This window comes from Danio rerio, chromosome 4, assembly GCF_052040795.2.
Source record: "Danio rerio strain M-AB ecotype USA chromosome 4, GRCz13ab, whole genome shotgun sequence".
Taxonomy (NCBI): Eukaryota; Metazoa; Chordata; class Actinopteri; order Cypriniformes; family Danionidae; genus Danio; species Danio rerio.
In genome coordinates this window covers 17,906,459-17,926,194 of record NC_141024.2, presented here as the reverse complement: position 1 = coordinate 17,926,194, position 19,736 = coordinate 17,906,459, and the positions used below count along the sequence as shown (strand labels likewise).

General features: G+C 38.2%; 1 protein-coding gene across 1 annotated transcript in view; it reads right to left on the bottom strand.

Moving 5' to 3' along the window:
• Positions 1 to 2,682: 2,682 nt before the first annotated feature.
• nup37 (nucleoporin 37) overlaps positions 2,683 to 19,736 on the bottom strand; it is a gene marked incomplete at its 5' end in the record, with an annotated part of 42,730 nt that continues 25,676 nt past the window's right edge. The window contains 9 exon segments of the mRNA NM_001002619.1: positions 2,683 to 2,861; positions 2,960 to 3,053; positions 3,125 to 3,175; positions 3,517 to 3,698; positions 3,911 to 4,001; positions 9,994 to 10,088; positions 11,746 to 11,818; positions 13,112 to 13,236; positions 18,219 to 18,423. Of these exon segments, the coding sequence (NP_001002619.1) occupies positions 2,748 to 2,861; positions 2,960 to 3,053; positions 3,125 to 3,175; positions 3,517 to 3,698; positions 3,911 to 4,001; positions 9,994 to 10,088; positions 11,746 to 11,818; positions 13,112 to 13,236; positions 18,219 to 18,374 (981 nt within the window). The 3' untranslated portion in view covers positions 2,683 to 2,747.

Below are 19,736 nucleotides of genomic sequence, written 5' to 3'. Positions count from 1 at the left end.
AGCACAACTATGGGTGCACAAATGCAAGGTATTTAAGCAACTTGGCGAAGGATATGATCAAAAATCATTTGCATTCCATCTGGCACCGCATTGCGGCAGGTAAAAGATAGGGTTACCAGAAATGGTTTGCGCGAATAGATCAAACATTTCGTGTCCTTTCAAGCATAACACCAATTAGATCATAATCTAGCCCCTACTAGAGCAAGCTTCTGATTGGTTGACTGCGAATGACTGCCAAAGTTTAGATTTTTCAATTCGAGCATTTCATGTGAATCTCAGATCAAATGCTCTAAACGCCCAAATTTGCACCTTGTCATTCGCTCGATTTAAATCATTCATGCTGCCTCATTCATACGAATAGCATTCAGGACAGCATTCGCACAGTTCCAGACCCTTCTCCGTGGCTGACACCAACCCTGATGTGCACCTCCCAAAAAATGTAACTACATGTTGCGACGACACGTAGCCCAAGCTGTGATTGGTTGGCTTGGTAGCATTGACGATTGTGAGCCATGAGAGCGGAGCACACCCATTGGAGCGAGTGTTTAACAAGTGTTGCGTCCAGTGAAGGAGTTTTATATGGAGAGTTTTGTTTTATGTGTATGATTGCATGACTGATGCAAGTCCACCAGTTCCCACCTCTGAATACGTTTGTGCTGTTCGTACAAGGTAGCATTACAGGTATTTCCACTGTAAAAAAAAAAAAAAACAGAAACCCCATTGCTAGCTAGCTAGAGCAGCACAAGCAGAATCAAGAAGTATAAGTGCTACGTGCAAGGTATGTGCTGTGGATTACAGCAATGACTCCACGAAGAAGTCAGGCATTAATGGACACATGGCACATAGCAGCCATTTTGAACAGGGCGATTCAGAGTCAATACAGTGCTGCTTTGACTGTCAGGTAAAGGTATACTACAGATGTTACCTTATTGTGTTCTCCACTCAAATGTGCATTTATAGGTTGGGCACTACATAGGACAGATCACAGGCACCCTTTAGAAATCTACTATGAATGGGACACTCAACAACTCAATTCCTGGAGGGGCGCAGCTCTGCACAGTTTTGCTCTAACCCTAATCAAACACAGCTGATGCACCTAATCAAGGTGTTTGAGACTCTTTTGGACTACTTGATTATTTGGATCAGCTGTGTTTGACTAGGGTTGGAGGAAAACTGTGCAGAGCTGCAGCCCTCCAGGAACTGAGTTTGGAACCCATGCTCTAAAGTATTGTGGACTTAACAAATGTGTAAATTGTGGCCACTAAGTTTGCAAGGTCACAATACCCACATGAAGCGTACCATTTGGGATTGAGCTGAATAGGCTTGACCATAGTCATTTACCACCTTGTTGTACAATTTAAAACACGAGTAATGGAGCGGTCACACTAGTTTGAGCATGCGAAATTCTGTCAAATGGCACTGCGTAAATGAGTGGGATTAAACAAGATGATTCAACATAAAAAACGTGCGATTTGTCCATATTTAACATTTCTGTACAAAGAGGTCATATCTTGATTTTTATTGGTCTCACACAATCACGAGATGCGATTTCGCAGTTTGCGTATGAATGGAAGCCTATAGGGTGCAAAGAGACTGCGGCATTAGAATCAACTTGTTTATGCACACCTCACTGACTCCAACAGGGTAATAATCTGCAGTCCCATTCCTGACACTACAGGGTAATCTAAAAAATAATTATTTAGTAAAAGAGGGTTATTGTTTATTTTTGTTTGTTTTGTGGGAATTCGTTTGTCTAATCCCATTGTTAGTTTATTTTGTTCACCTTTTTATGGATTTTTTGCTGGCTTATAGCTTCCTGTTTTCCTTCATGTTCCACTTCATCATCATTTCCCTGTGTTTGATCCTGCTTTGTCTTGCCAGTCTAGCTAAGTTTGTGTTTGAAGATATTTTCCCCCTTAGGGTAGTTTTTGTTGCCTTTTTGTTTTATTTGTATTATTAATAAAGCCATTTTAGTTCCTGCATTTGAAACCTCACTCCTTCCTTCATCCAAACCTTGACACTTCTACTCCTACATCTACTGAAGGTTCAAGAATTAAAATGACATGTATGCAGAGTATACAGTATGTAAACATTCATGCATCAATCTTAAACAATTATTTAAACAGACTTTTAAGAGTGTGAACATTGTTGACCCAACTATTTTACCTTTTGGCCTCACACCTTAACGCTCAAACATAGAACAACTGACCTGAGAGGAACCTTGTGTGCCGCTTAGAGAGTTTTGTGTTCTCTTATGCACTTTAGTTTCCCATACTTGTCTTCATCTTCAGGGATCAACTGTTGAAGCACAAAAAGCACTGTGTCTGTCTCCCCCACCACACATGCGTCATGGTCGAGTGGAGGAAGCTACCCTGTAGGGTTAGGAATGGGACTGCAGATTATTATCCTGATGGAGTCAATGAGAACGTCTATATGAGCACCTGTAAAGAGTTTTTTCCCCTTATACTCGAAAGCTCCTGCCGTGTGGCGACCTTTGGCTCAACTTTAAGCCAGCTTGGCAGAACACCACACCAAAACACACTGATACAATGCTTCGCAGAAAAAGGGAAAAGCTGAGAAGAAAGAATGAGAGTCTCGTTTCCCACAATTGTTAGTCTGAGTTCTAACCCAAGTGACCTATAAAAATAAGACAGAGTGAAGTAAGTACAGTGACAGCGCATGAAAAATATGACTTTATTTACTGAAAAAGGAAAACAGAAAGACTCTCCAGTTGACTTCGAACCAATTTACATCTCCGTCATCCAGAAGAACAACTTTCGATCCCCACCAATAACACAAAGAGGCAGGGTCCTGTGCCAGCTCAGTCCAGCCCCCACAGATGCCGAACCAAGCATGACAGGCTGCAATGACAATTACATACCTTGAGAACTGAGGCAGATGCAAACGTACTATTTAAAACCGTCAAGCATGTTCTGTATATAAATATAAATGAATAAACCTGTGGATGGCCAAGATGATGCACCAGTAACTGACTGTTGATTTTTCCTGGGTAGCCTGTGGTAGCAAAAAGATTCTCATTTGCCCTTGACCATCTGTAAGAAAAGACCATCGTCAGTCACATTTTAACAATATCATAAACAAACTGATCTTCAGAAAAATTTACCTGAAATGTCTCGCCTTGTCAACATGTGCGGGTCTTTTCTCGAGTGGATAACTGCAGGCAAAACACATCATTTACAGACAGTTTAATTCACTCCTGTATTATGTCATGGATTTAGCTAGCAAAACTGCTCATGTTAATGTCGTAAGGTGATTTATTGTGGAGGAGTTCAAGTAAGACTTTAAAAGGTTTAAGTCTTTATACAATCTCTAACCAAGCTTATGTTCTTTAAATATTATGGACAAATTCTTGATTCTTAGAAAGATAATATAAATTAACTGGAATGGGGGATATGGTACATTGTGCCTGGGTCATGTTGACTGCACAAACAGTTCTAACTCAGAAACACGTGCCACCAACAGCAACACTAACCACAAAGAGAAGGTTGTGTTTACCTGGACCGTGTAATGTCCCAGATAACCCAATCATTGGCCACCACAGCTCCAACCTTTATAGTGTTTGTGAGACACCAGTCAGCTGACATGAGTGGCACCTGCCCGCTGTCCAGTGACAGAATGGCATGCTGTGTGACAAGGTCATAGAACCGTATTGTGCCCTTCTTCTCTGCCACCATCAACTGTATAAAACAAAGCCAAATATTAGATTTACAATGGTGTGCTTACATATGAAACCACATTGAAAATCTGGGACACAAACCAAATTTCCAGGTTACCAATGAAATCCCTTTTTTGACAATGATCATATGAACTCCTATGTGCAGTAAATTTTCCTGTATGAAAAGCAAATCTACAGCCAGCACAACAGTTCTATAAGACTTTTGTTACTAACCTTACAGTTGTCTTCAGGGTGCCAACAGACACTTACACCAGGGGAACGAAGCCTGAATGAGGTGGTTTCATTACCATCAAGGTCCCAAACTCTATAGAAAGGAAACCAAAAAATATAATCTTAAAGTAAATACAAACTACCAAGTAATCATTACGTATGAGTAAAGCTGTAATATTTCCCAGAGATGGGTTGCCGCTGGAAGGGCATCCGCTGCGTAAAAAAATGTGCTGGATAAGTTGGTGGTTCATTCCGCTGTGGCGACACCGGATTAATAAAGGAACTAAGCCGACAAAAAAATGAATGAATAAAGCTGTAATACATGTTAACACAGTAACATAACACAACACATTTAACTGAGGATGTTGTTAGTGTTGTGTTGTCTAGTGTAAAGAAATTATCAATTTAATTTGAGTTATAAATGCACAAAGTTGAAGGTTGCGGTGAAAAGAAATGGGCCAGGAACAGGACAAAAAAAAAAGACCATTAATTGAATATTACATCACCCTTGTCCCCATGTGTGCTCACCCTTTAAAACACGCTAACTAAAAAAGAACTGTCAGAAAAAGGACACTAATCAAATGCAGCATAATCCTAATCAGAGCTCAATTAGTCACATTGAGGAAGCAAACCAAATGCTAAAAATAGCATTTCCTGCCAAACGAAAACCCAAATACCACCAGCTTAAAAACACCAGGTAGACTCAAGACTAAAGAGTGCAACTTCATGGAGACAGTGGCAATGAACCATCATTCAGAATGATTTGCATTAAAGGCATAAACTTTATTAGAATGTGTGTGTTCCCTGGGAACGGGTCGGGATAATGCTAGCATCATGCTCTACCAGTTGAACTAAAGGACCCCTTGCCTTTAGCTGACCCGGAGTTCTACAAAGAAGTACGGCTGCCAATACCTCCCAGCCTTTTCTTCCCAGGAGCAAAAGACTTTCACTCCAAATCTGGCTTTTCGGAAGTTTATGAAGGCACGCGAGGGCAAGTACAGATACACCAAGAGGCCTGCAAGCAGATGCAATAAATCATTTGGTTGTAGAAGATTGGAGATCAGATTCTGGTTGGTTACACTGGAGATCAGATCTTGGGTTTACCACATCACAGAGGCCCGAATGAAGAGAACCACAAGTTCTCCCAAATGAGTTGAAACCATGAAGGTTTTCTGGGAAAGCGTGGGGAAAGAGAAGGAGAAGGGGAAAAAAGAAGCCCTTCATTAATAGGAAAGACGCACATGCGCTTAGTTGATGAGGTCATTGAAAAGTCTTCATCAAATGAAGGCCAGAAGTACTCCAAAGACTCTCTGAATGTCAACCGTGCAGTTGGGGAGATTAATATCCACAGATGAGTGGTACTTGGAGGACATGCCCCATACTCAAAAATTCCTAGACAAAAGTCTTTGTGAGCACCTAAGCTCTGTCCAAAACATTTGCCAGGAACTCCTGAACTGTCTCCCCGCATCTGGGGCATCTCTGCTCCGATCAAGCTCCTTTGCTGAGCATGAGTGAGGTTTCAGACCACACCACACAAACATGGTTAAAACCCCTTTACTCAGAACCCCTCGCCAAGCAAGAGTTCAATTGCACGCAAAACCAAAACCGCCAGCCCTGACAACCACCAGGGAATTCAAGAGGGCAAAAAGTCAGTTCTCTACAACCCTTACAAAGCCAAATGAGGATTAAGACACTAGGCACACAAACAGTGTGAATCATCACAGACAATGTGTTAAAGCTATTGCATAAGACTCTTCAATGACTGACACAGCAACGCGGGATAACACGCAGCAGCCATGTACAATACAAGTTGAAAGAGAGGGAAGTGTTTGAAGTCACATAAGAACTAAAAGAGAAAACAAGGGGAGGGACTGTCTGGACTGTCTGTGTTTTCCCACATTGCGCAAATGGGAAGCTGAGCTAAGCATTCAATGTGATTTTCAGATGGCCAGGGGTGAGAAATGCTGAAATCGAGTAGAACTGTTGAAAAAAACATTTATGGTGGCAACCGGGTCAAGGGCTAATTCCTTGTCAGACATGGTGTGAATAATAGTTTTGACCTGACCTGTTTGAAACAACAGTGTTAGAGGTTTTATTTACATTCAATTGCTTTCAGCAGCCAAAATAAGACTTTTTATGTGGTCTGGTGTAATTCATCAATCATGAAGAGAATGAAAAGATTTAAACTTCACACAGAAACAGATGTGAGGCTGGTGAAACTAACCCAAAAACCGTCATCGTCACCAGACTCAATTTATTAGACATGATTGTTCAGTTCCAAAACCTTGCAAGTTTGTTCATAGCAGCCCAATATGAGTGCATGTTACTAAGATTAGGGTACCTAATCTAAGGTACTAATGTGCACAATTTAAGGGTAAAGAAGATACAAAAATGCCCCAATGGGGGCACTGCTCAGTGACAATCTCTAAAGCAATTTTTCATTCAGGGTCCTCAGCAAACCTCCAAAGGGGAGACAGGATGACTGAAGACAAAACAAGGAAAAACATAAAAATACAGGATCCACACCCTTAACATCACTTTTTTCCCTTACTTTTTGATAAATTATCCTAGTTTGCCTTTAAACGTTTTTATAAAAATTATTAGGCAGCATCCAATGTATTATTCTTACTGTATATAAGTTTTTGACAATTCAAAATCATTGAAAAACCATAATATGTTTGCAGATATTTAAGAAACATTCTAAGTGAACATATTTGTTTATCAGAAAAACAATGCTGAAGTCAGTAATTTCTCTACTCTTCCATGTCTGAATATCTGTCTTTGTTTTGGTCTGGAGAACCTGTCCGCTGCCAGTTTTCCCAATTATATTTCAGCACTCCGGGTTGCCTTGGTGGAAAGCACACAGTATTTCATTTCAGTCTTGAAGGCTGCCTCAATGTATGTGGCTGTGGCCAAAAACACGACCCCGGGAGGATGCAGATTCAGAATTATAAATCTACGTGGTGTGGTTTTAATTAGCAAAAATTGCATGTTGGTAGCATTTAACACTGAATAAAGCACAGTACCTGATGTGATTATTGTTATACAAGTTTATGCTGTTGTTCAGCAGCAAGAAATAGAAAACGTGTAGTTTTGGTGTAGGCTCAATGGTCAGGCATGCTTGCTCCCATTGGTGTCGTCAATCTCACAACCGGCATTTGGGTGGAGTCTTCAGAGGAGGAGCTGTGTAATAAAGTCTTTTGAATTAGGGGTGTAATACATATGTCGATCTAACATACTGCACCTTTAAAGGTGCCCAATAAAGAAAAGCTAAGTATACCTAGTTAAATAATATGTGATCAGTATATGGAATGGGCATACCGTGACCTCTGTTCTCATGCAAAATCCACAATGGAGACAAAAGGCCAAATAGAACACAAAACGAACCAGACTTGTGCGTTGCAAGGCTCATGGGGCACAGCTTCCGTATTTGGATGTACTTCAAGTGAGGTTTTACTTCATCAAACCTTATGAGCAGCTGCTTCATTAGGAGACCGTTCAGCAGACTGTTGTTGAACTGTCCTCAGTCTTAGTGTCAATCCACAACATTTCCTAGTGGGACAACAATGATCATTTCCCTCCCTTAGTTATATTTTATATTTAACTACTTATGTCAGACTTTTTTTAAATGGCAGATACAGATTTACTATGCGTTACTGAGCAACGACTGCACGAGACATGTTAAACTCACAACAGAACAAATTATCTTATTGAATAAATGTAGACTATAGCACCTAACCAAGTGTGGTAATGCTCCTAGTGGACCTTCTTCCTGCAGAGTTTTATGAGCAGTACTTGAAAACAGTTCACTTTAAGAATCAATCTGTGGTCAGATATCTAACCATCCCACGAGGAGTGTCAAGTAAAGTTTATACTGATTATAAATAAGCAACTATAATTTCCTATTTTGGATCACACCCTTTTTCTAAGCAAAATAACTGCCCTTGTGTTACCCGTCTTCCTCTACAACTGCAGGTATGCCTTGTTCTCCTACTGTAAACTCTGTCAACTCAGCATTTCCTTGTGTGACCTGCACTCCCAACAGTAATCTGTAGGTGGCACTGAGGCCTGTAACAACACTACAGCAAAAACCTGCTCTGATCTTCAAAGGAAGCAGGTTGAACTCTTTACCCAGTGCACACACAGAATTACGTAACTTTAAAGGAGATCTGAAACGGTTTGAAAATGAGGTGATTCCATGAATGAGGTGGTTAATTAAACCCTCAAAGGCAATATCTTAAAAGCCTAGCAAGATAAAGCTAAACTAATTGTGGGGGAAAAACAACCTCCTAAAAAGAACAGCATGAATTTCCAAATATTCTGATGAGCTTGTTGACTAATATAGGCTAACTTAGCCTCAAGCATCATAGTCATTCCATAATTGGGATCAACGTCCCTAGCACATGTTTCTGAATAAAAAAAGTTTGGTTTGTAATATAGGAAAGGTTGTCACATGCAAAAACGTTCCAGCTGAGAGCCACATTTGCATCAAAGACAGTTTGTGTGGCCTGACTGGAAAAGGTTTACTCTCTTTTTCTAACATTAACCTGATCTTTCTCTTGTTCCACCTCGCTGTTCCTCCTGCGTCCCATATTTTCTCAACGTGACAGAATTTAAATCTTTCTGCAGATGGAGCGCTCTACTGTTTTCTCTGGCTCCACAGGAGAGGGAGACTGAGGCTTATGGCGGATGTTTCCTGCTTCGATCCCTTCAGTGGCCCCTCTTTTCTCCCACCAAACACACTATCTCTGACGCAGAACCCACTGTCCATATATCAACTATCTGCATCTAAATTCTGATGGGCATGTGTAAAGTATGGTTTTGGAGGGCACTCTGGATAACATCTGGCTGTTTTCCTTATGAGCATGACCACAGCGAGACACCAAATCTCAAATCATGCTATCAAATCTCTCATTTGAGCTGGCAGCTCAGGATTAGTAATATATGGTAAATGCAGCGGTTTGCACCTTACTGTGCTGTCGGGTGGGCCATGATTTATTCATAAGAGACGGTCATTATTTAATCAAAATAATAAGCTGTTTCGAACCGGGCCAGTCTTAGGGGTGTTAGGGATTACAAAAGGGGTTTCAGCACATCCAGGATGTAGCAGAGAAATGGATAAGAAGCCTATTATTGCAGAAGCTGCAAACTAAAACAATCTCAACCAAAGACTTTGATAAAGATCAGCAATTTCTCCTTTCATCAAAGCCTGAAAATTCACCAACATCAATAAAACTGCTCCAGGAAGAGTGATGGGCACACTTCTCAATGGCACACCACAGAGATGATGAGTATGTGCAAACATTATCACAGCACAGTGGGTCAGTGTTGACCATAGGTCAAATGCTGACACTGCGTGCAAAAAGAAAAGGACTCGAACATGAAGATTTCAGTGCACTTAGAATACGATGGTTAATATCAAGCAAAGCAATAGTGCATACATAGCAAATCACCTGATCATGTTGAGAAAACATGGTTACACCTTCCAACTTTAAGACATATACCATAAAACTGTCATGGCAAGTTCTGCATAAAGGATCCAGTTGCTGAGTTTTGGATGTCTGTAAGGAAAACTACCGTCTTGGTCCTTATCCACCTTGAAGCCATTAAGCTTTGAAAGCTGGGAAGACTAAGACTGGGCCATTGAGTTGTGGCAGGCCACAGTGCTTCAACATCCAGGTGTGTAAGTTACATGGTTCCGACGCAAAAGGGAAGACCCGGGACTCCAGAAGTGCTTTCTTACATTACCTCTGAATGGCAGGAAACCGCACTTACCTCAGCGGCTGATTGGTGGGGCCACATTTGAGGAGCTCGTTAACTGTGGCAGTGGAGAGGAAAAGCCAGGGCTGCTGATTGGATTTCCACGTTTAACCAATTACTTAGAAAAACTCTGCATGCAAGTGGTGGTTGATGCTTACGCAGAGCAATGGCGAAACATGTTGTGTTTAGTGTCAGGTTTCAGAGTGGAAATTTGGTCAAGACTTTCTGCATCATTAACATAGAACAGAACACACTCACACACACACACACACACACATATATTTATATATATTTTTGCTTTCTCACACTCACTCAATCGGACTAACCTGCAAGTGTGGTCATCGCTGACAGAGGCTATTTGCTTTCCTTCTGCAGGTTCAAACACTAAATGATTGATGTAGCTGGTGTGGCCTTCCATCACCTAGGCAGCACAAGAAATTATAGAAAATTCAAATGCAATGTTCAAATAGTGAAAAACTCTGCTGAGGAAAAAGAAACATTTCTGCGTAGATGGTAAAGTAGAGCCACAAACATTCTGATTACAAAAATAGTTTTCCCACAGTACAGAGTGTCAGGGGGACATGTAATTGAGCAACATTTCAATAGGAAGAATTTTAATGTCTCAAATTGTTTGGTCAATAAGCTGTTTCATGACCAAACACACTAGGGCTGTGTGATTATTTGAAATCATATCGAAATCGCTATTTGAACATGCATGATTTCTAAATCGCCTTACAGCAAGATTTTTTGCACGCTTCAGTCCCAACTGACACCTCTACTGCAGTATGTTATTTAAACCAATCATAACGCAGCACGCCTAAACAGAGCGCGAGATCAGGAGACTGAGCTAAATGACAAATAGGGAAGTCCAGATCTGATCCCGTGATCGAAATCAAACGTTACCTCCTGATCAGAACTTGTATACGTGTGTGAATATATATATATATATATATATAGCTATGTGGTGGCACAGAGTTAGACCTCTTTGTTGACACACAGAAACAGCAACGTTTGCGGCCTGACATCACTTTGTTGCAGAGATGCTATTGGTTAAATGCTGCCAAAGTAAAACATGGAAGCAGCTTGAAGCGGAAAGCATGAGTATGTCTGCGGTGTGGAGGTATTATAAAGTTGATGACAACAACATTGCCATTGCCAACATTGCCATTGCCAACATTGTGAGATATGTAAACTTGGCATTGCAAGAGGTGAAAGGGAAAAGGCTACATTTAACACAACAAACCTGATAAGACACCTCAAAAACAACCGTAGAACCTCAATTTGAAATGCCATCTCCCCACTATTTCACAGAGAAAGCTCTGTCAGTGTTTATAAGAAGTTTTCTGACAAACTACTTGTCCTGTTATAAGATGTACCCCTTGTTTCGATCACCACAGACATATGGAGTTTGTCCGTAACTCCCATGTAACTATTAAGCCTTTGTGTATTATAGAAGTATCGGATCAGGTTTCGATATCGGTTGATACTCAAAATCCCAAAGCACACCACCAAATATCAATTGAGTGGCTTCACAACATCGAGTGGCCTAGCCAGAGCCTGTACATCGTCGCTTCCCATCCAACCTGACAGAGCTTGAGAGGTCCTGCAAAGAGGAATGGGCAACAATTCCCAAAGACAGATGTGCCAAGCTTGAGGCATCATATTCAAAAAGACTTGAGGCTGTAATTGCTGCAAAAGGTGCATCAACAAAGTATTGATCAAAGGCTGTGAATCCTTATTTACATGTGATTTTTCAGGTTTTTTAATTTTAATAAATTTGCAACAATTTCCAAAAATCTTTTTTTCACATTGTCATTATGGGGTGTTGTGTGTAGAATTTTGAGGAAATAAATGAATTTAATCCATTTTGGAATAAGGTAACATAACGTAACATTAAAAATGTGGAAAAAGTAAAGCGCTATGAATACTTTCCAGATGCACTGTATACTTTTCAAATATATCCAAATTTGAACAACCAATTAACATTAAAATCCTTTTAATATTCACATGTTGCTTCATTTTATTTAAAGCTTGTAATGTATATAAATTTTGTATACCCAATGAAAAAAGAGAGCTACCTTCACATCACAACTGTTTTGGAGATCCGATGTCCACAGCCTGATTTTTCTGTCAGCTGCTGCAGTGGAAAACCTGAAAAAGAAGCATATAATCTGGATGAAATAAAACACTGCGTTTAGTCACGATCACGCATGCGGGTGTGTAATAAACCACAGATGATAAAAACACTGGAGATTATTACAAATGTTAAAAGACAAACAACTAAAGTCAGAATTTCAACACGCCATTTTCACATTTGTCTTTTCGAATCCAACCAAACCTAATAAAACAGCTCTGCCACTAATCAGCAGCAGCAATTATTCACACAATTACCCTAACTCACCTCTGACAAGAAAAACACTTTTAGTTAGAAAAACCACACGCACATTTTATGTTACAATACCACACACAGACACAAAATCTTCTTCCATCCTATAACAAATAAGATTCAGGGTTCCTGCCACATAAGGTCCAAATACCATCACATAGCTCTATCAACATGTTCATCTGCGAGTTGTCTTTGGCTAGAATGTTGTGCAGATGGAGTAACATCACTGCAGCACCCATCATTTGCATGCTAGCAAGCAACCTTTCAATAACCTCTGATTCAATGTCACATGCCCAGGAAATCTTAATAAGGTCTCTAGTACCCCATTCCCAAGAGGTGCACCTACAGTGAAGAGGAAAATAAACCCAAATAAGGGGCAGCACACGCTAAATCTTCCGCCATGTCCACAGCATGACCAGGAAATGACTCTGCCCTTCCCATGCTGCTAAACCTACAGGAAACTTCCCCACTGGGAGTAGAACTTTCCCAAGTTCACAGCTTAACAAAGGACATGTCAGACTGACATCGTCTTATTAGACTCTTGATACAAACCAGATCAAACCAAAGCATTGACAGACTCTTTCCACTGCTTGACATGAACTTACAAATCTTGGTAATGAATCGATCCCTGGAAAACGAGTCTCTCAGTGATAGTGTTCTTAGAAAGCACTTTTATTTGAACATAACTGAGTATTTTTGTGCGTGTGTGGTAAAATATCTCAACTCTCAAATATCGCAATTGACTCAGACATCAATTAGGAGGGGAAATTCAATAGTGAGAAGCAGAGAAAGCTTATTTATCTAACATTTAAAAGAATATCAGGATTGGTGCAGTAAAATAAATCAATTATCATATGCTCTGTCTGAGCCCCTAATGAAGAGAAGTGACTTGGTTGTAGATGAAGAACTGTATGGTGTCTGGCATCAAGACCTGTGCGGCTTCCATAGATCATCATAATTCCACATCTTCTATTACACAAACAAAACTCACATTATAATCCATCAGTACTATTTGGTTTAACCCCAGCATAAAAGGCAACACAAGTTCAAAACTATACCTGATGACTGGAGGGAGCTTGTCTAGATGGGTTTCAGGGCTCCATGCGATGGCATCCACGCGTACTCCATGCATGAACACCTGTAATGAGTTAAACTCTACACCCTCCACCTCTGCGTCTTCCTCCTGCACAAACACAGACCACTAGGCTGTCATTCATATACTGATGTGCAAGCAGGACAAGTACCAGTACAGTTTTAAAAAATCTCAATACATGCATCAACATTTGATGTCAAGTAGGGATCATTCTTGTTGAACAAGCACCACAGTTTGGAACATGTTCAGCCACATTAAAGCTTATTATCTGCATGTTTTAAAGGTCTGTTTCTGTGTAAACATTTTTCCTAACCAGTTCTAAGCATTAAGGCAAAAGAAACAATTACTATTAATACAGTGAAAATTATGCAGAGTTTTTTCAGTTTTGCTTTTGTTACATTAATTACATTTTTATAACTGTATATTTTAGACTACTTCCCCAGAAAAACAAACATTAAATTTGTATTTTTGTTTTATTAAACTTATATACACTCACCGGCCACTTTATTAGGTACACATTACTAGTACCGGGTTGAACCCCGTTTTGCCTTCAGAACTGCCTTAATCCTTTGTGGCATAGATTCAACAAGGTACTGGAAATATTACTCAAAGATTTGGGTTCATATTGACATAATAGCATCAAGCAGTTGCTGCAGATTTGTCGGCTGCACATCCGTGATGCGAATCTCCCGTTCCACCACGTCCCAAAGGTGCTCAATTAGATTGAGCTCTGGTGACTGTGGAGGACATTTGAGTGCAGCGAACTCATTGTCATGTTCAAGAAACCAGTCTCATGAATAGGATGAATAGCACTTTATGACATGGCGCATTATCCGGCTAGAAGTGGCCATCAGAAGATGGGTATACTGTGGTCATAAAGGGATGTACATGGTCAGCAACAATACTCAGGTAGGCTGTGGCATTGACACGATGCTCAATTGGTACTTATAGGCCCAAAGTGTGCCAAGAATATAAATACTCAGAAATACTCAGACCCTGTCTGGCACCAACAACCATGCCAGGTTCAAAGTCACTTAAATCATCTTTCATCCCCATTTTGATGCTCGGTTTAAACTGCAGCAGATTGTCTTGACCATGGTAAAATGCTGCCATGTGATTGGCTGATTACAAATTTGCAATAATGAGCAGTTAAGTGTACCTAAAAAAGTGGCCAGTGAGTGTATGCTTGTTGTTTGTCTATTAACAAATTAACCCCAATCTTTTTAAAATAATTAATTATGTCCAAAAAGTGCTATTCAGATCATTTGGCATTTTCACATTACAGAAAAACAAAATAGTTTAAAAGTTTAAACAGGTACTACATGAGTCACGTTGCTATTATCATGTTACAGTTCAACATTTCAATGCCATTCATTCACAAATCCTCTTCTGTCACAGTAAGGTGCCTAATGGATGCGCACTTTAGAATCTTCCTCAAAGTAGCAGATCAACCGTGCGCATTTTTTTCTAGTTATATGAAACCAGAAGCTTTTCACACAGATTTTGTACGGTACTGTAAAAAACACAAACACATGCAGCAACTGTGTACATGTCCTGAATGCCTGAACTTCCCAAACAACATGGACTTGGCTTAAATAATGCATTGCTTTTCTGGTTGTACTTCAGTAATGTCCAATAAAATCTCTATCAAAATGCAGCAGAAATAAATAGCTTGCAATAAATTCAAGACATTGATGCTTGGATACAGAACATCAAATGCTCCTTACTCTCCTACCTTCTCTTATGAGTATTTATCCCCTCTAGAAGCCTGAGGTTTGTTAATGAGGCACAAAATCACTTTCCTTCTCATTTACGTTTCCTTGCTGGTGAAATGACTTTTCCAAACCTACACGGAATACCAAACCCCTTGCAATAAATCAATAATTCCATTAATGTACTACATTTGACTTGTAATATTAAGTGTGACAAACGAACAAACAGCAATATAATAGTCTCTTCAGACTCACTTTAAACATTTATGTACACTGCTATTATAAATTGATGTCATTTACATTTAATATGTAACCAACAGTTGATTGGCAAATGTTTTTGTCAGTATGCACAGCTAATTTTAGAACAACACTACAAGGAACCACAACGTGTTCTAGACAAGGCTAACATGACCATAGTAACCAATCAAACCATGACTCATTTGTTTACAAATTTTCTTTTTTAATTGTGTATAATGTTCAGCAAGCACTATGCAATTAATTGAAAGATAGCAAGCTGAATTTTAATGTAACCATTGAATAAAGGCACCAAACTTAAAAAAGCGATAACATGTAAACTACGGCTGCACAATATTGGAAAAATATGGCATTGTGCTTTATATTGCATTATGAATATAATTTCACCAGATGAATTGAAAAGCTCTATTAGGATTAGGCATGGGACTATAAACATTTTTTAAGGTATAGACCATTTTAGTTTGGTCATCTCATTGGCCCATGAACATTTCCTGCTTGTTATCATACTATTTCATAGCTGTAACAAGAGGCAATTTAATCATAACTTAATATTAAAACAGATATTATAACATTATTTATCAATATGTGGCTCTTTTTGGATACTCAGACGCTATTAAAATTAAAAATGTAAAACAGAAAATACATATTGACCAATCATTTTTGTTTGCAACTCCTTACAATGGTCTATACAGTGGTTTGGAAAAGTCAAGGTTTTAAAACCGGCAAAAAAGTTTTTATGCTGTTCCAACCATTTTTTAATCACATTTTTTTTCTTAGAACAACAGTATCTCCACCAGAAAAGAAACCCAAAGATGCCATTCTACAATGTAAAGAAATCGTTGTTTTTGAAACTAATGAAGATGGCACAAGTCTAAAGATATGTTACCATCCAGAAATGTCAATTTTTGCGCAAAACTGGAATAACGCATAAAAGATGTGCAAATAAAGCAACATTTCTATCCAATGAGTCAAAGAGAACAAAATCGTCACTTCCTGATTGACGGGCGACAAATATCAACAGTAAAAATGGAATTTGCAGCGGTAGAAGCTGCGCGAATCTTTTCTTCATTTAATAAATGACTTGCACCTCAGAAGACAAATGCCATGACACAATGAAAGCGTGGTGGCGTTCAAAGGTGTGAAATGCAGAGCACATACATTCGTAACGATGTAATAAATAATTTAATAAAACTAACACTGAAATGGTTACGGCTAGTTTTTCCATTCAAACACATTTTTATCATCACATGATCTCTTATAACAAAATCAAGACTTTTTAAAAGCGCACACTGGAATTTCTTTGGTAAAAGTGTTTCCATTGGTAGTTTATGCACATTTTTTTTACCTATAAAAAGTTTATCCTACTCAGTTATGCGCAGACATTTTTTATACTCATTTACAAAACTTATGCGTATCTTGACATTTCCATCATCCGATCTTTTATGCGCATACCCAAAATTCACATAAAAAAGGTGGATGGAAACAGAGCTACTGATTCATTTAAATAATTTAGCCTGACATGTTGACTGTTCCAAAATGTTTTAAATGTTTCTCAAAATAAATTTTTTTTTTGTTCAATGGGGAAAATGTGTTGAATTTTGTACATTTAGACATTTAACATTTAAAGACATTTAAAACAAATATATTTTAAAGCAGTAATCACAATACCGTGAAACTGTGATATTTTTTATCCAAGGTTATCATTCTGTCAGACTCATATATTGGCCTATACCTAGTTGGAACGATCAAGTCTTTTTCTATGCAGCGTGTTTGCATAAATTACAAGCATATATAAATACAACAGAGCAGAGAAAGTGAAATACACACCGTTTTATGGTTTTTAGGACAGTCTAACAGTATTCAGGTACAGAAATTGAACAATCAAACATAAGAAAACATGATCATCATTGTATAAACAATTAAAAAAATTATTATGTTAAATAATATCTTTATGTTTTAAGATTTAATAAATAACCTAAGCAATTAATCTAATTAATAAATAACCTTAATAAATAATCTAATCCTGTGGTTTGAGTATTGTAAATTTCTATGCTGAAACAATATATTGTGCAGCCCTAATGTAATCAGTGAAGTTTTAGGTAAACAGCAAGCTTAATTATTTTATATGATGAGTAACCATAAATTAACTGTCCCAGAATTCATTGCATGGCACATTACTAACGTGACATTACTATTGTTCTTTTTTATTTTATACCTTTTAGTCCTCTCATCATTTGTGTACTGTAGTGTTGTGTAGCATCTAATATTGATAATGGGTATTGCATGCTTTTGGTGTCACGTGTTACCCTGACGATGTTGATGCTAGCAGCTTAAATATAGAAATGTGTCTACCATACTTCAACTGTAATTTTGTTTTTTACATTTGACCATGAATTTACCATTATTTTATATTTATTGCCCATTTCATGAGCACTTGGAAGTCTTATTGACATACAATGTCTGAGGTTTACATTAAATACACGAAACCAAAGAATGTTGCATCAGTTCATTTAGCGTTTAGATCATGCCAAAATATTAATGCATGCTAGTTCACATACAATTCACCCTAAACAGTGCTCCAGATTAGCTATTTTTAGCATTATTAGTAGTGGACAGAGGGCTGGGTGATATGGCAAAAATCTCGATTAATTCTTTTCCATATTAAACAATGACAATATACTTTTCGATATCAGTTGTTAATGCTTCATTGATTTAAAAGAGTATCCCAACAATGACTGAAGCCACAAAAATGAGAGATTCCATTAAATAGCATGACCTATTTTTGGTGGCCGAAAATTTGGTGCATCTCTTGTATCAATCAACACACTTCTAGATTCCCATTGTTGTACGTTTCTGCTGTGTGATTGGATTATAGATCAATATAGAGTAAAAAAGTCCAGAGCTTATCATTGTTATCGACATAAATTTTATTGCTATTAGATATAATATCAGTTATTATCCCAGCCCTCAGTGGACAGGATGCCAATTGTCTCCTGGCGATCCACCATCCTGAAGGGTTTCTCATTCTCTTTTTCTTGATTATTAACCTGCAGTCAGGTAGCTCTTCAGGATTTGACTCTGCAAAGATCGGTCTTGTGTACTTACCTTAAAACGACAAGTGCCGACGACCACATACTTGTTTCCTCCGTATGCCAAGAGTGACGCAGGTGAGCCACAATCATATGGACTGAACTCCACTACGTGGACATAGTCCTCGCAGGGCACTGTGTAGCTTGCAGAGCGGACTGTATCATCTGGCATCTTCCATCAAATTGATCTTTATTGTTGAGAAGAAATGGGTTTGCCTAACCTTTCAAAAAAGTTTAAAAAAAAAGGAAATTAGGAAAACGTACGACAAAGTAAATATGCATTTTATAAGGAGAAAAACTAATTTGTAAAATATTATTCTAATGTGTTGTTATAGTTTGTCACAGTTATGAATAGTTTTGTTTCCTTCATTCAACACTTTTTAAATTATTTATTTCAATAAGAATGATCCATTCGACTGCCTGCTCTACCAAATGGATGACCATGTTTTGACAGTTTTAAATAATGACTGTTAATGTTTACACACACAGCATTGTTGGTTTACAAAAAAACTAAAAAATAAACAAACATAATTCTGTTGCTCTAATACACTTGGTTTTATTGTAAAAAAACACAAGAAAACATGTTAGATGAGAATCTGAAATATGTTTATGGCATACTTCAATAAATAAAGATGATTTAGTATTCAAATGTTTTATTTTGATCATATTTTTAAATAAATTGGTCCTATATATACTTAATATATTCTCATTTTTTCATAGTGTATGTATTAATTTCAGATCTTTTACCATATACCGACATATCTAGAGGCAGAGGTTCTCAAACATTCATTGAGTGTGTTAATTTACTTAGGAGTTAATAAATGCGATCAAAAAATTGAAATTTCTTGAGGCAGTTAAAGGGTTATAAGCAAACATACACATCATGTTACCGTTATAATGCGTTACATATAAGTTATAACACTTTAGATTTCTTTGCACACATCCTTTCATTTTACTATAGTATATTTCTTTCAGAATGCAGACAGCTGGCTAACGTGCAACGACTCAAGCCCACGAATAGCTCGCGCATGTAAATATGTATTAAAGATAAATATGACAAACCTGCAATAACTTTTACACATGTACGAACTCAGAAGGCAGTCTGGCGGAGTGATCTCTGCAGCATGAAAACACACACGAGCTGCTTGTTCTCAGCGCGCTTTCTGGTCACGTGATCGCGCGTGTTTACTTCCAGGTTAGTGTCGTCATCGTGACGTTAGCGCATAGAAAAAAGATCAGCTTTTAATTTTATTGAAAAAACAAAGACATTTTTTTGTTATTAACATCCAGTGTGGGACTTATGGAGTTGTATGCATTTTGTATTTTCGGAGATGTGTTAAATCACAAAAAATATACAGCATTTATAGATGCCAAGTACCCTTTTCCTGTTAGTGAGTATACTATATATGCTTTAAATACACACCGACGTTATAAACAAATATATAATGCACAGAATAATAGTTTAGTCTTTTACAACTAACGTTAAGAGCGTTTATTTATTTCTCTGCAGGAACTGAAATCACATAATCGGATT